This window comes from Aptenodytes patagonicus, chromosome W, assembly GCF_965638725.1.
Source record: "Aptenodytes patagonicus chromosome W, bAptPat1.pri.cur, whole genome shotgun sequence".
NCBI lineage: Eukaryota > Metazoa > Chordata > Aves > Sphenisciformes > Spheniscidae > Aptenodytes > Aptenodytes patagonicus.
The window spans coordinates 9683083-9698345 of record NC_134981.1 but is presented as its reverse complement, the minus strand read 5'-3'; the positions used below and the strand labels follow the sequence as shown (position 1 = coordinate 9698345).

The 15263-nt window shown below is 45.4% G+C and overlaps 1 protein-coding gene across 9 annotated transcripts in view; it reads right to left on the bottom strand.

Moving 5' to 3' along the window:
• Positions 1-15263, bottom strand: part of LOC143171870 (CUGBP Elav-like family member 4) — a 708415-nt gene that overhangs the window by 50904 nt on the left and 642248 nt on the right. For all 9 annotated transcript variants that reach the window (XM_076360989.1, XM_076360994.1, XM_076360991.1 and 6 more), the window contains exons 7-8: positions 9337-9484; positions 3818-3967 (exon numbers count right to left, since the gene is read on the bottom strand). In XM_076360989.1, coding sequence (XP_076217104.1) covers positions 3818-3967; positions 9337-9484 — 298 coding nt within the window. The remainder of the gene's footprint in view (positions 1-3817; positions 3968-9336; positions 9485-15263) is intronic.

Below are 15263 nucleotides of genomic sequence, written 5' to 3'. Positions count from 1 at the left end.
AGCAGAGTGCTGATGGTGTGAGAAACAGCAGAACCCAGTGCAGATGGTGCCCACTGTTATTGTACATCACACACTGTTACAAGAGAGGCACTGGGCTCCGGGTGGCTAAGAAGCTTTGGCAGAAGAGCACAATCCCTGTTAGTATGGCTAATGTGGAAATGGCAAACACTCTTGCACTGCTACAAAGTGACTCACAAGATCACGGCACAACAGATTATGTTCTTTGTCCCCCACTATATGTTGTAACACATTGCCATGTTCAATAGTTCTGCAAGCTGAAAGACTAAAGGGCAGGCATTAATACACAAAAAGTCCAGATCTCCAAAGGGGCTCAGACAAGTGGTAGGGAAATAGTCCTTTGTTATTCTGTCCATGCCAAAAAGCACACTGTGAGGCATTATGTACTGGCTGATCTTGGAGAAGGTGAGCACATGGCTTGCAAAGACTATGCCTGCAAGTAATGTTTTTCTAGCGCTACTGCATGGATGCATAGCCTGGCCAGAGCCACAGAAAAAGCAAGTTCCTGCAGGGACTGGGGCTGTGATCAGAGACCTGGTGAGTAGGGACATTCAACCTACTCTTGCCTTTGCCCCAAAGCCATGGATGGTTCAGTAGCCTGACTCAAATGATACCGTGTGTGACCCTGCTCCAGATAAAGGGAATCTTAAAAAAAAAGAGCAGAGGGGAAGATAGAAAAAAAAAGAGTGAAACTACAGAGTAAATACAATTACATGATATGGACCTGTTTTTATAGTGCAAAGACTGTGGAGTTCTGGAATCCTTTAGATACAGCATTAAAAATATTATAGCTAGACACAAAGGTGGACGTGTAGACGAACTGCACAATTAATGGGATTTATTTGGGTCTGAATGATGTGGATGTCATGCCTCTACAGATTTTGATTGTCCTGTTTTGCTATTGTCAGGCAACAAAGAACATTCTCCTACAGGATATAATGGTGTGAACCCACATTTGAGTTTTCTGTGGAATATGAAATTTTATCTGAGAGCAAAATTCAGGCTTTAAACAATATATGGCAAGTCATAATCATAGCAAGACTATGGTTATGTACATAATACTGCAGCACCCTTGGCCACTTTCAGAATGAGAGCTATACCATAAAAGAAAGTTGTTTGGAAGATACTGACTTTGGATGGGGACTGGCATGGTCTTTTCTTTTCTGGAATATTAGTGCAATTGCATGTTCGGCTTTAATATTTTATTTCTACCCTTGCATTTAGAAACGCAGACATGCAAAACCACAAGGCAGTGTCAGTAACACATGCTACAGAGGAAAATGCAAAAAAAAAAATCCCATAATGAACAATGATGGAATAAGCTGCCCAGCGATGAAAATTTCTTTCTAACCCCAAGCAATTAGTGGCTGGCTTATATCATGAAGCATGAAGGTTTGTGTTCTTTCTACATTTTTATACAGTCTAATGTAACTGTGGATGTTCTCATTACACATATAAATGTCTAATTTTTTTTTTATGCTGCTAAGCTCCAGGCCTCAATAAAGCCTGTGCCAAGGAGTAAAGTTTTGGAGAATGCATAAATGTTCATGAGAAGAAAGAGACTAAGACAGAGCAAACACAAGATGTGTCCTACACCCAAATTGCTACAAAGGAACATGCTTTCAAGATTTGTTTGATAATGGGGATAGGCAGAAGTAAAAATGAGAGGTGAGGGTTTGGCCTGCCACTGTTCCCTTTACACTTCTGCTATAGTTTATTTCTCTAACTTATGGGGAAGCTGAGCACCGAGAAAGACCATTGTATTGGTGAAGACACACTGAGATAAATCCAAACTTTACACAAAGCTGACTATTTGGATATCAGCTTTACTGCCAGAAAGGAGCCTGGCAGAAGCAGAGCAAGGATGACTGTCACCTTTCAGTGTGTTAGGGTACTGGTGTTTGTGCAGGGACTTACTGTGAATCGCTGGCTGAGCAAGTCTCTCCAAGACTCAGAGAGCGTCAGATTGAGGCCATTAACTTTTATATAATCATGGATGAAATACCTAACCGAAACCTTTCTTTAGTTTTTGGGGTTATTTGGAGATAGGCACAAAGGCTCAAGTCATTAAGATTCATCTAGAAAGATCATCTTTTCTTTGATATCTACAGTAATGGACCATGGAAGACTAGCTAAAAGGAGCTAGATAAACCAGAAAAAAGATAGACATAGAAATGGATGAATAGAGAGATGGCAGTGTGGCAAACAGGTAGATACTTAGATAGATGGATAGTTGAACATGTGGCTATATTTCTATAACCTTAAAGACGGTGCTTTCTTCCTGCTGTGGCTGAACTCACTGAGCACACTACGGGCTCCCTCCAATCTTCTGATGCCTCCATAAGACTCCAAGAGCTCCCCATCCCTCTAAGCTGCTACAAACATGTATATGCATGGCTAATTTTTAACACACTAAGCCCCTTGATTTCAATTTCATTCAAAGTTGAACTCATGGCTAAAGCTTTACAAAGTGTGTATGGAGGATGATAATTATTTTTCAGTATTTCTGGTCTCTCCTTTGCTGCATTCACAGGGTGGCTTTTTTTCAGTGACATTGAACTGTAACTAGGTAAGACTTTTGTATTTCTGTTATGTGATATTTTTCCTTGTAGCTCATAAAATCCCCTGTGATGTTGAATCTTCTGAGTTTTCAGGACTGGCTGAAATCAAAAGAAATTTTTTTAGGGGTTTTGTGGGCTTTTTGGGTGGAGCATCTGACTCCGTGTTTGGTTTCCTAACAGACTAGATCAAGCTATGAGTGCCTCAGGGTAAACTACTCCTTTGCCAGGTGGTGGCTAGGATCAATAAGTAACATTTACCTAAATTATTAGGAGTATGTATACAGCAATGGTAAGGAATGTCTTCCTAGCGGCAGTACAGCTTGGAGGAGAGGGCTATCTCAAATCCTGACAATGCTGAAAAAAATGTAGGTGCACATTAAGGATTTGTAAACTCCTGATTTCTTGGTGATTACAGCCTCAGAGTGTCCATATGTTTGTAAGTACAGCTATAGAGGTATGTATGTATCCTTTAACGTCCCTCATTCATTCCCGACTGCTAGAGCTTGCAAAATTACCCCTTCACTGCTGGCATCTTTCGAGGTAGTCACAGTCTATGAATCCCAGCAGCAGTTCTCTGGTAGTGACACAGAAGGGTGAAGCTGAGCCTGGTCTGTGGCTATATTAAAGGATCTTCAGTCTCCAGGCCTGGTAAGGCAACAGGATTTAGATGCACTGAGCGTTTTGGAGACCAGCACCTACTGCCTGCGCACATGGTCTGAGACATGGAGCACTTTGGATCAGCAGAGCCATGTGGACCCTCTGGACTCGTCCTCCCAGAGCCATCCATCTCCCAGCAGGAGATACCAATAGTGGGTGCTAGGCGATGCAAACAGGCTTAGCACAACTCCTTCAAGGCTAGCCAGGAGCAAGAGCCTTGGGAGTACCGCTAGGAGATCTTCCAGCATGAACTGGTCAGGCCTCAGATTAAATTTTATCATCTAAAGCAAAACATGCTGGGTGGCCTGATTGTATTCACCAGACAAGTCATCCAGCAGATGAGCACTCAATTCTTCAGCATAAAAATTTTCCACCTGCAACATGCCCTTGATGTCTACCATCCAGACTTAATTGAATAACAACTGTAGCTGGGTAAGACCTAACTACACCAAAGCTAGAGTGAGCCGGGGGGGGGGGAATAATCCTTCTGAGGTGGTTCATGCTAGACAAAGTCTGTGGATGTGGACAATCTCCCTAAGACCGAAGGAGCAGGCTGTGGGCACAGCATTGGTCTGGCTTACCTGGGTAAGGGTGGATGCCATTAGCAAACACGGCTTCTGCAGCAGGCTGCCCATTAGGCTGCGGCGGGAGGCCAGTGAAACCATTCACCCCAATTGGAGATGGGATGCTAGGCACAGCTGGTGCAGTTATGCCAGGAGGCGTGCTTCCACCTGCAAGTGGGGAGGACACAAAATCAGAGCTGGTGAGTACTGGAAGCAATAATTACACAGAGAAAACTGCTGACACAACAGCTGTGACCAGCACACAGAAACCTTCTGATAATCCAAGAAATGAAAAAATCTCCCAAGCTGTCATGCAAAGAAAGAGCCTGCTTGCCATTGCTCCTCTGTTTGGAAAGCACTTAAGAACAGCTTGCAAAACTTTCTTCAACAGAATGAAGCTTTTGCTTGGTGATTATTGTCTCTAGAGTAGATCCACGGCTAATATCAAGCAATAGAAAACTATAGAAATATCATCCTTCCTCCTCAACTTTCTCCCTGGAGTATTACCTGTTTAAATTGCTAAATAAGCAGACATTTCTTTCCTAGCTATCATTTAGCACCAGAAGCAAAGTCTCAGTCCCACCTTTCTACAGCAGTTTGTCTTTGGAGATGTCAGCTTTGTGGGCGTACCGATTTCTAGTACTACTCTGTCTGTACTCTCTGATGAATACACATTTCATGTACAAACTTATTCTGAACTCTCTCAGCACCAGGGATCCTTAAAAGTTTTGGCAAGTTGATTTGTAGCCTAAAGGCAGACAGTGATATTCTTTTTAAGTGTCACTGTTTGGCCCAAAGTTGACTTTGTACAGTTTTAGCAGAGATCTCCTACTCAACAGGGGCAAAATTTGGGCTAGATTTTTTTTTTCTTTAATGGAATCATACTCCTCCCTTTTTCCCAGACGCATCCTGTGGGGAACTGTAATGCTGTTATTTCAGAAGAACAATGTAGTCTTTATGTTTTGGGTGGGATCCTATCACCCACTGGTAGAGAATTCTTAAATTTCTGAGGGGGGAATTAAGTCCCTCTGCTACTTCATTGTCTTTTCCTATGTATGTTTAAAGTTACTGTGTAATCTGTGCTTCTTGCAACATATTCAGGATGTTTTTGGGGACCAAAAAAAATGAGTTTTCAGTAAGCATGAAATTGTATTTTTCTCTTGCCAGCTGTGAGTTAGAAGTTAAACTATCTTATCTTCAGCAATATCTTTTTGTGTCAGGATATACTACTGATTGAAAGCACTATTTTTGAAGTAACCTCTTTTTTAAACGAATTGCAGAAATTTTCTTCACCATAGCAGCATTCCATGATGGGTTAGTCCAATAAGACACTTTAATGACAGCTTAAATCTGTGTTGGTGCTTTAAGAAAGACAGCTTTAATATGCATGAGATGTCTTAATATGTTCTGATTGGACTAGTCCAAAAAGCAGGCAATATTTTAGTTCTTTTCTTATACCCTGAGCAGACAAGATGCTGCTTCCCCTGTGGTTGTTTAAATGGTGTTGGCCTTTAAAAATGTCCTCTGTGGAGGTACAGGGAGCCAGCAGTGGCAACTGAAGTCCAAAGGCAATGCTCTTAGCATATGCCATCAGCTTGCAAATCACAAATGCTACTTAAAATTTCAGTTGCTTTTCTGGATATCTCCTTTATTTGCATTGACAATGTAAGTAATTTTCTTCTAAAATTGCAGCAAGGGATTTGTGTATTTTATGTATGTCTAAGGAAGTTTAGGCATATTAATTTCAATTCTTTAATTTTCTTAAAAAGAACCCCCGGAGAGGTCAGCTCTGTAGTTGGAGTAAAAGTGCCATAATGCCACCGCAGAGGACAAATGGCCATGGTGCATGCGAGTTGTGGATTTCATCCCTGGTTTGAGAGCTCTTGCTGCAGCTACAGCAGGTGCAGCTTTACAACATGGAGGGAGGGAGAAGAGAAGGAAGGAAGCAAGCCTAAATGAAATTTCATTTCTAGCCCCCTGTGCAGTTAATACAGTGGCAGACCCACTGCAGATTGACTTTTTCATCCAGATGATACCAATGATGGGAGAAATGCAAAACTTGAACAAAGCTTTCAGAGATATCAATTTAATTGCCTCGCAATTACAGACTGTTGTATGAGATAAACCTGACTCTTGATGGAGAACCGTCAAAATGCCAGCAGACAGCATAAAGTTGTTATGGTCTGAATTACCCACTGGGACTGCCTACTGCTCTCTGACTGCAGGCAAGCCAGTTGACTAGTTTAAACTAGATGTCTAAGATTTGTATGGTTAAAGTCAGGTGAGAGAGATCCTGTCTCTAGTCTGTTATATGCCTGTATCCAAAACTCTTTAACTTCCCAAGTCCCATGGGAATCGTTAGCGTGAATGAACTCATGGCCATGTCTCAAGGAACCCACTCTCCTAGAAACGGGATGCACAGAAAACCAGCTCTATTAGGAGCAATAGGAGAAGCAGGTTTGGACTGAAAGGGAGGTGAGAACCAAAGAGGCCTGAAGATAGCAGCACAGAGGCACTGTGCTCAGCCAATGCCTCCAAAGCCTCTAGGACTTCTGGGTTACCAGTGTCCTTTTTTCTAGCACAATTTTTCTTTTACTTAGGAAAGATAAAAAAGTTTTTTTTTTTTCCAATGTTCCAGAAACTTTTCCTAATGCCTCTTTTTAGACAGCTTTGAAATGTTTCATTTTCATTCCAAGTCAGAACAGAGATATACTTCAATGACTGGAAATCCTGCTATGAAGCAGAATGATCACTTTTCCACTTGGCGTTCTGAGTGCTAACAAAACCCAACAGGAGAATTCACGTTAGGTTTCAGATATCTCCTGGCTACTCAGAAATTGCTGCTAGTGTTCTAGGCTTGCTTGCTCAGACATTATGTGAAATTTTCTATGTCTTATCACAAGCTTTGTGCGTGGTGTGGTAATAGCAGGACTCATTTCAAAGTCTAAACATTTCACCCAAGGTATAATTGTCAATGGACGTTTCCACAACCCATTAACAGAGATTTTTCATGAAGGAAGCGACCCATTCAAGGTAAAGCTGCAATAATGCCAAAGTGCATAGTCTCCATGATTGAAATTATGTCATAAGGCGAGTGCAATATCTGCCACCATGAAAGAGATCAACGGATCATCTAAACCAGCATTTTATTTTCTATAATGATCTGTCACGGGCAGTCTGGAAAGCATATAAAAAATATGAGCTTTCCTTTCCTGTATTCTGACAATAAGAGTTGAACAGTCCCCAAAAGGCACCAGGCATATCAGAAGAGGAGCACAGCTTACACAGAAGAAGGGCTGGGATATTTTTCATGTGCTGCATATCATAGAATGCTGCAGTCATAGAATTTGACTGTTGTACTGGTATTTACACACCTATGTCACCGAAGTCGCTCATTCTCAAGACTTATCTGCAAAAGAGCTTGTGCTCTTTTGTCGTGGGGCCATCACAAACCACTGCCTGGATTCAGCTTTGCAGGCCCTGAGAGCATTTGAATTCCAGGCAGTCTTTGTTTGACGTTCTCTCTGCTCCCAGCAACACAGAACAAATCTAGCTAATGCAAATATGATAATCTATCCAGCACTGAGTTTAAAGGGTTCACATATAATTAAGCCACTTTTCTATTTGGATTTGCTGTAGCTCCATCGACTTGTTTATACATTTATCATTATGTAAACATATATTTCGAAATGTGTGGTATAAGATTTTTGAGTCAAGTGCTTTTCCTTCGATCTCCATAAGTGGAACGAGATATGTCTTTCTCTCCTTTTTTTTTCCCCATCATATTCTAATACAAGCAAAGGAAAAGATAGGCATCTGATCCAGTAGCTGCTGATGTTCCTACCTACAGATTGCAAAGAAATACTAAGCTGTGTCTGAACGGGGAGGTTTTCTTTAGCAGATGGAGGTTAGCAGAACTCAGTTCATTAGGAACGGCCCCCCCAAGCCTGCACTGCTGCGGTGCCTTATCTCCCTGCCATCCAGTGTTTTTCAGGCATGAGGCATCTTTCCTGGCTGTTTGTCAGCTGGCTCTTTACTGCTCCAGGGCTGGTACAGACCTCTCCATGTTCGGCAATAAAGCTGCAGCATTCCTCTCTTACTGCTCTGCTCTGGAGTCCCAGAGCCTGCTCTGCCCAGCGCTGCCTGCACCACAGCTGGTTCAGGCATAGCTCACTCCTCCCATGTCTCAGTCCAAACCTTTGTCAAGCTGGTCCCCTCCAGGCCAGCTTGATAGTTCAAGGTTCACACAAGGGCACTGGTATGCCACATCTTTTTGAACACAGTTCCATCCTCAGTGCCTCTCATAGGAACAACGTGCATCACCCCAGGGACTCTTTTATCCCAAGCTGTCCCTTAGAAATGGACCCCTGAAGATGTACCTTTGAGTCCTCTGCTCCCCTACGAGACTCAGTGGTATATTGCAAAGCTCCCCAAATTCTTACTTCTTTCCTCTCATGGTTTAGCCCCACTTTCCCTGCTGCCCTACTTCCCCACTGTTAGGCCACATGCCACTCCATGACTACCAGCCCTACCGGTTCCTTGACTAGTTCCTGCACAAATGATTTCCTTGTGCTTCAAGCTCCAGGAAAGCCTGTCCTGTTTCCACCTCAGCTTAATTCTCTGCCCACTGAATCATATACTGCAGCTCCTAGCACGGGCTTCTTGTGACACCTCACAGCGTAGCCAGATCCTGGCAGTCCTTTACTCTCTACCTGCCTCTGCTCCAGCATCCAGAAACCCTCTCACCAAATACTTGCATTCCACGTAACACCAGCAGTCTTCCCTGAGTACCCTGTCCTATTTCAGTCAGGGAAAGGCTTATGTGTCCCAAAGACACAGCTCATCTTGTTAATGATATTGCATCTCACTGCAAACCTTATTTTGTTTGTGTTTGGATCAGCCTGCCTGTGACAGCACCAGCACTGACACCACCCACCCACCCACCCCCCCCCGACATCTATATGCACCACCAATAAAGCATTGTAGGTCACTGGGGGATGGCTTGTGCCATTTGGAGGGTGCTCAGAGCTAAAGGAAATTTGTGTAAGATCCCTTACTGAAGGAGAGCTGAGAGGGAAGGGATGAGAATCCTCTTCAGTGCCTTCTGTGCTGGCACCCTCTCTCCTGTGCAATAAGCCTGGTGCATTCTGGCTCTGGTGGGTCTCTGCCCGCTTGCTCTCCTCACCCACTAGTGAATGCCACTTGGCGTGGGGAACAGCCAGCCCAACAGTCCACTGGTGGTGAGCCCTTTGACTTTCCCTTACAACTATTTCACTATACAGAAGCTGACCCCCCAGCTGGCGCCAGCCCTGGAAGAGGTGGTAACAGCCTTTCTCTGCCCCTTTTTCCCTCTCCCAAACCACAAAAAGTTCTGGTTGAGTCCACTCCTCACTTCTGGTGGCCTTTACCATCAAGACCAACATTTCAGTAAACACCCACTGGGGTTGAACCTGTCAGCTAACATGTCCTGCCAGGTCTCTTCTGGGATGAGGCCCTTCACTCTCTCCACGCGCTGCCCGCCCCCCCCAGCCCCTTACCTGAGGTTGGTGTCATGGGGGCGGCCGCCAGGCCGTTCATGTTCAGAGCCGCCATCTGCTGCATCTGGGCCGCGGCAAAGGCTGCCATGGGGTTCAGGTAGCCACCCTGCGCCACCGATGCCATGATCGCAGCTTGCTGCTGCATCAGCTGGAACAAAGAGGGGGGGAATATCACGCAGTCACCAGCACCAGGATGGAGAGCTGTGAGGGTGTTGAGGCATCCCTCTGTTTTGAGATGTTAGCACACCATGCCTGTGGTACCCCACCAGCCTTGGTCTTCGTTCTCACTATAGGGGCCGGACGCAAAATGCATCTTTGCATATTGGGGGGGGTGGTGTCTTTATGGTCCCCACCCCCATGATGTGCTTCCCAATTTGGAGGTCTCTCATGAATTGGACTCAGCCCTCTGACTCCCTGGCTCTTCCCTGATGAGAAAGGCAGAGAAAAGCCTTTATACATTCCTGAGCAGAGAGCTTTCATGGCTTACGTTGCTTATAGCAAAGCTCTGAGAAAGCACTGGTTGCTGCTGATGGGAGACCAGTGTATATGGAGCGGTGGAGACAGGGGATCCCTTCTCCAGAGTAGCAACCTAAGCTATTTCTCTGGGGATAACTTGAGTTGTTTCCATCTGTCAGTGACAAAAATCATTTTTTCTTATGCTGCTGGGAGGCCTCTGGTTGGCACTGAGCAAAACCATGATCAAACCTTCTAACCAGATTACAGCACCTATTTCCAACACAACCAAGCAGATTCCCAGAAGAGCCATACAAGAGAATGGAGCTCCCCTACTTTAGCAAGATTAATACCATGTAGTGGGAAAAACCCTTCCCTGTGGTTTTGATCTAGGATGACTTCCTTAATTTTATTTTTTCCAGAAAGCGATGAAAATGCTGCTTCTTTTAGAGCACCTACAAAATGCAGAAATGAGGAACCCGGGCTAAATTTTCAGGCATTTGGGGGTAAAAATTTTGGAGCAGAAGGGTAGTGAATGGTTATGCATGCTGGAAATGCTTCTTACATTAAAACCAGACTTGGCCATCATCAGACTTTGCTATCATTATTTTTTGCACTCTGAAGTTAGCACACAGTCGTTGCAGTTCATGCATACAGTATGGCTGCAGTGGGCTTGTAAAATGCTCCTGGTGTGAAGAAGGCAGCTTAGATGAAGCTGCCTCTTGTCCTCTTCCCTGGAGCTGTAAAAAGAGCCAGATGAGGTACGTCTGAGTCCGTATCCAACTCCCACTAGTGACCGATGGTGGACGCTTAGAGAAAGTCTGTGTGGGGTATGAGCAGAGAGAGAGAAAAACCTCACTCTGTTCATTCCCCAGCCTCTGGTAATGCGTGACTTAATGATAATAGTGGAGAAGGAAACAGTTTTTCTGTAGTGATTTTGGAAGAGACTCATGTCTTTGCTGTCTCCAGAATTGGAATAGCTCTGTTTTGCTGCTCTCTGTGATTTCACTCTCTCTCCCATCAGGAAATAGCCCTCTGATGCTGTTGCTTAAGCACATGGGACACACTTCTCAGTATTAAACAGAACTCAAAAGTCATGGCAAGGAACAAAGTGTTCCCTACTGTTCAGTTTAGTATTGAAATATTGGCTAAATTAGCTGTTCATACACGTACACACTAAAACAAATCCTTGAAATCACTGCGCTCATTCAAATGCTGAAACTTTCCTTGTCACCATCTGTGAAGAGACCAAAGTAAAGGATGCTCTGCCACTGAGCTGCTGTATAACCATGCACAAGTTGTGTAAACTTGCCTTGGTTTCTCCAGCGATAAAATGGGACACAGGATACCTGCCTCCCCACGTACAAGTGCCTTCAGATCTACAGATGAAAAGTGCTGTACCAGAGTTGAGTATTATTATTTTTTGTAGCCTAATGCAGATTGGTGGCAAGGGTTAATTACCCTTTTTTTTTTAATTATATCCTGCATAAGACACTTTCACATTTTAATTAGTGATATCCTGTTCTTTGTAATTACTGATGGAGTAATTAGACAATCTTTTCTTTTAGAGCACAATGCTGATTCCCCTTTAGGGAGTACACTTGTTTCTAGGTATCATTTGAGTTTATTCTCCAGAGGAGAGACTGAGCAGGTGATTTTTAGTAAGTATGCCAATGAACTCAATGAGGAAGTGGGAATCCATCCATCTTTAACACTGCATTACTCCAGCGCTGGGTGTGCTGACCCATATCTCATTTTGTGTGCTGGGTATTTTCACCTGGGGACAGCTGAGGATATAACTGGCTGGTTGCAGAAATGATGGTCAATATCTGTGCCTATAGGTTCTGTTTAGCATTGCTGATCAAAGTAGCATCTCTCTGAGATGGACGCAGTTGCAAGAGCTGGGCACAGTCCCAGTCTGGCCTTTGCTGACTTTTCTTTGTCTTTCGCCAAAGCTGACCAGAGCTGCATGAACAAACACACCTCAAAACATGGAGTGCCATATGCCTGGTCATGTTTGTGCTGTAGTCAGTCTGGCTGGCAGATAACAGCCTGGTATTTGTACCGGAGACCTTCTAGGGCAGGCAGGGGACTATGTTTTTGGCATTTCCCTTTGTCAGATTCAGTTAAAATAAATACAGATGGGATTTCCTCTGAGCTGGTCACATGTTACAGTCGATGTGACAACAGGAAGAGGAGCCTAGGCCAAGATTCATCTCTCCCTTCTGTACCCGAATGCCTCTGGGCAGATGAATTGAACCTTTTCTTTCTCCCTATTGACCATATGTGGAGTCCCAGGTAATCAGTTCAGCTGCACATACCAATACAGTCAGATGAAATCATTCCCACTCTTTACTTGGCCGTCAGCAGATATTTTTGGACATTGGTTCCCAACCATTTAAAAGAAAAGTGTTAATCCTTTTTTGTTTGTATTTCACTTGTGTTGCAAGAGAAACAGGGCTCTATCTAAAAGATACTGCATTGCCAATGCTACTAGAAATGATTGTGCTGCTTCAAAGACAATCTCCCTTTTGCACTCAGCAGAGCTAGGCAATTACTTGTGACATTATTTATGGCTTATGCAACTTCTCCTGCTTAAGGATGTCTCTAAGCTGTTCAGAGTTAACTGCACAGTGACAGGTGATCCTCCTGGTTTGCAAACTAGGTAACCTGAGTGTGTGGCTTCTTGTGTATTTGGAGGGCTTATAAATTTGCACTGGAAGATGCATGTTTGTAGAATATACCTTGGCTACACGCATGCTTCTTTTAGCAGTTTAATGTCATTCATGCAATTCTGTCACAGACCTTCAGAAAGAAGAAGGTTTTTTTTTTTTTTCTTCCTGTCCTTATGACAAGATGATCCTAATCTGCTGATTAGCGCTCAAGTTGCAGGGTCTGCAGACTAAAGCCTGGTGGGTTTCAGTGAAACAGTCGCTTAAAACTGGCCATACTCCCACAGAAACTGAATTAGGTGCTGGAGGAGCAAAGAGGTTAAATTTAGCTTAGGGTTAAAAAGCTAATGCAGTAAAAATAAGGCCCTAACCTGTGATTTGGGAAAATAGGTTCAGTTGCTTCTGCTACAGCAGGCATCCTGCAGGGAGCAGCCACCCCATTTCTGTTATGCTCAATGTTCTGGGGATACCCAAGATGTCCTGGAGACCTGGAAACCCTCCTGGCATGGTGAAATGAGCTGGAGCCCTGTACCTCATGACTCAGAGCACATACACCTCGCTGCAGCCTTCAGAGCTAGCCCATGGGATTAAACTGGGGTTTCCTCCAGAGCATCCCATATGTAAACACAGCCACATAGACCAGCTAACTGACTTTGCTTGATTGGCTAGAGAGGGGACACCAACCATGTCCCAACCACGTCTGGACACCTCAACCCTTGACTCCTGCCACCCTTCTGCTGTCATGTTTCCCATTCATGCCCTTCCCTCTCTGCTTGGAGGTGCTCAGGGGTAAAGGTTAAGGGGCGGGGGGTGTCCTTCCCAGCCCAGCGGCTGATGGTCAGAGCCTCGCCGAGTGCAGCAGCATCGCGATGGGGAGAGGGAGGGATGGGAACTCGGTCACCTTGAAAGATGCTGACAGGATAGACCTACCTCCTTCCCCCCCCCCAGGGTGACTCCAGGGAGATTTACAAAAGGAGGGCAAGTCCTGTAAGAGTTACCAGTCTCCCTCATAAAACCTCCAGAGCATTCCCAATTGAGCTCAAATACAAGTCACTCCACTCCTTCCTCAGCTCCCCCTGAAGACAAATGTCCCATCCACTCTCCTTTCGCTTTGGAAGAGGCCCAGTGTATGGTCCCAGTTAATAAAGCTGTAGAAAGTGAGGCAGTGACCCCACCAGAGGCAAATCAATAGCAGCAGGACCCCTTCGTATTGTGTACTTTAAAATATGCCATTTGAAATGCAGATTTTTTCCCTGCCTGGATTGGGGCCACAGAGCACTAATCAGAAAGGCAGCAGCATTATTATCTCAGACTGATCCAAGGGGACCGAGAGGAGCTTTTCCCTGCCTCAGCTGAAAGGATGCATTTCCTTTCGCTTCTCTTACTTCCTTGGCATGACCTTTTCCTCAGCATTTAGAGCTTTTTCCCATCCGATTTTATAGAATCATAGAATCATTAAGGTTGGAAAAGACCTCTAACCGTCAACCCAACACCACCATGCCCACTAAACCATGTCCCTAAGGGCCTCATCTACACGTCTTCTCAATACTTCCAGGGATGGTGACTCTACCACTTCCCTGGGCAGCCTGTTCCAGTGTTTCACCACTCTTTCAGTAAAGAAATTTTTCCTCACATCCAATCTAAACCTCCCCTGGCACAACTTGAGGCCATTTCCTCTCGTCCTATCGCTAGTTACTTGGGAGAAGAGACCGACACCCACCTCGCTACAACCTCCTTTCAGGTAGTTGTAGAGAGCGATGAGGTCTCCCCTCAGCCTCCTTTTCTCCAGGCTAAACAGTCCCAGTTCCCTCAGCCGCTCCTCATAAGACTTGTTCTCCAGACCCCTCACCAGCCTCATTGCCCTTCTCTGGACACGCTCCAGCACCTCAACGTCCTTCTTGTAGTGAGGGGCCCAAAACTGAACACAGTATTCAAGGTGCGGCCTCACCAGTGCCGAGTACAGGGGCACGATCACTTCCCTACTCCTGCTGGCCACACTATTTCTGATACAGGCCAGGATGCCATTGGCCTTCTTGGCTGCCTGGGCACACTGCCAGCTCATATTCAGCCGGCTGTCAACCAGCACCCCCAGGTCCTTTTCCGACAGGCAGCTTTCCAGCCACTCTTCCCCAAGCCTGTAGCGCTGCATGGGGTTGTTGTGGCCGAAGTGCAGGACCCGGCACTTGGCCTTGTTGAATCTCATACAGTTGGCCTGGGCCCATCGATCCAGCCTGTCCAGGTCCCTCTGCAGAGCCTTCCTACCCTCAAGCAGATCAACACTCCCGCCCAACTTGGTGTCGTCCGCACACTTACTGAGGGTGCACTCGATCCCCTCATCCAGATCATTGATAAAGATATTGAACAAGACCGGCCCCAAAACTGAGCCCTGGGGAACACCGCTCGTGACCGGCCACCAACTGGATGTAACTCCATTCACCACAACTCTCTGGGCCCGGCCGTCCAGCCAGTTTTTTACCCAGCGCAGAGTACACCTGTCTAAGCCGTGAGCCGCCAGCTCCTCTAGGAGAATGCTGTGGGAGACGGTGTCAAAGGCCTTACTGAAGTCCAGGTAGACCACATCCACAGCCTTTCCCTCATCCACCAGGCGGGTCACCTGGTCATAGAAGGAGATCAGGTTGGTCAAGCAGGACCTGCCTCTCATGAACCCGTGCTGGCTGGGCCTGATCCCCTGGTTGTCCCGCTCATGCCTTGTGAGCGCCCTCAAGATGAACCGCTCCATAATCTTCCCTGGCACCGAGGTCAGGCTGACAGGCCTGTAGTTCCCCGGATCCTCCTTCCGGC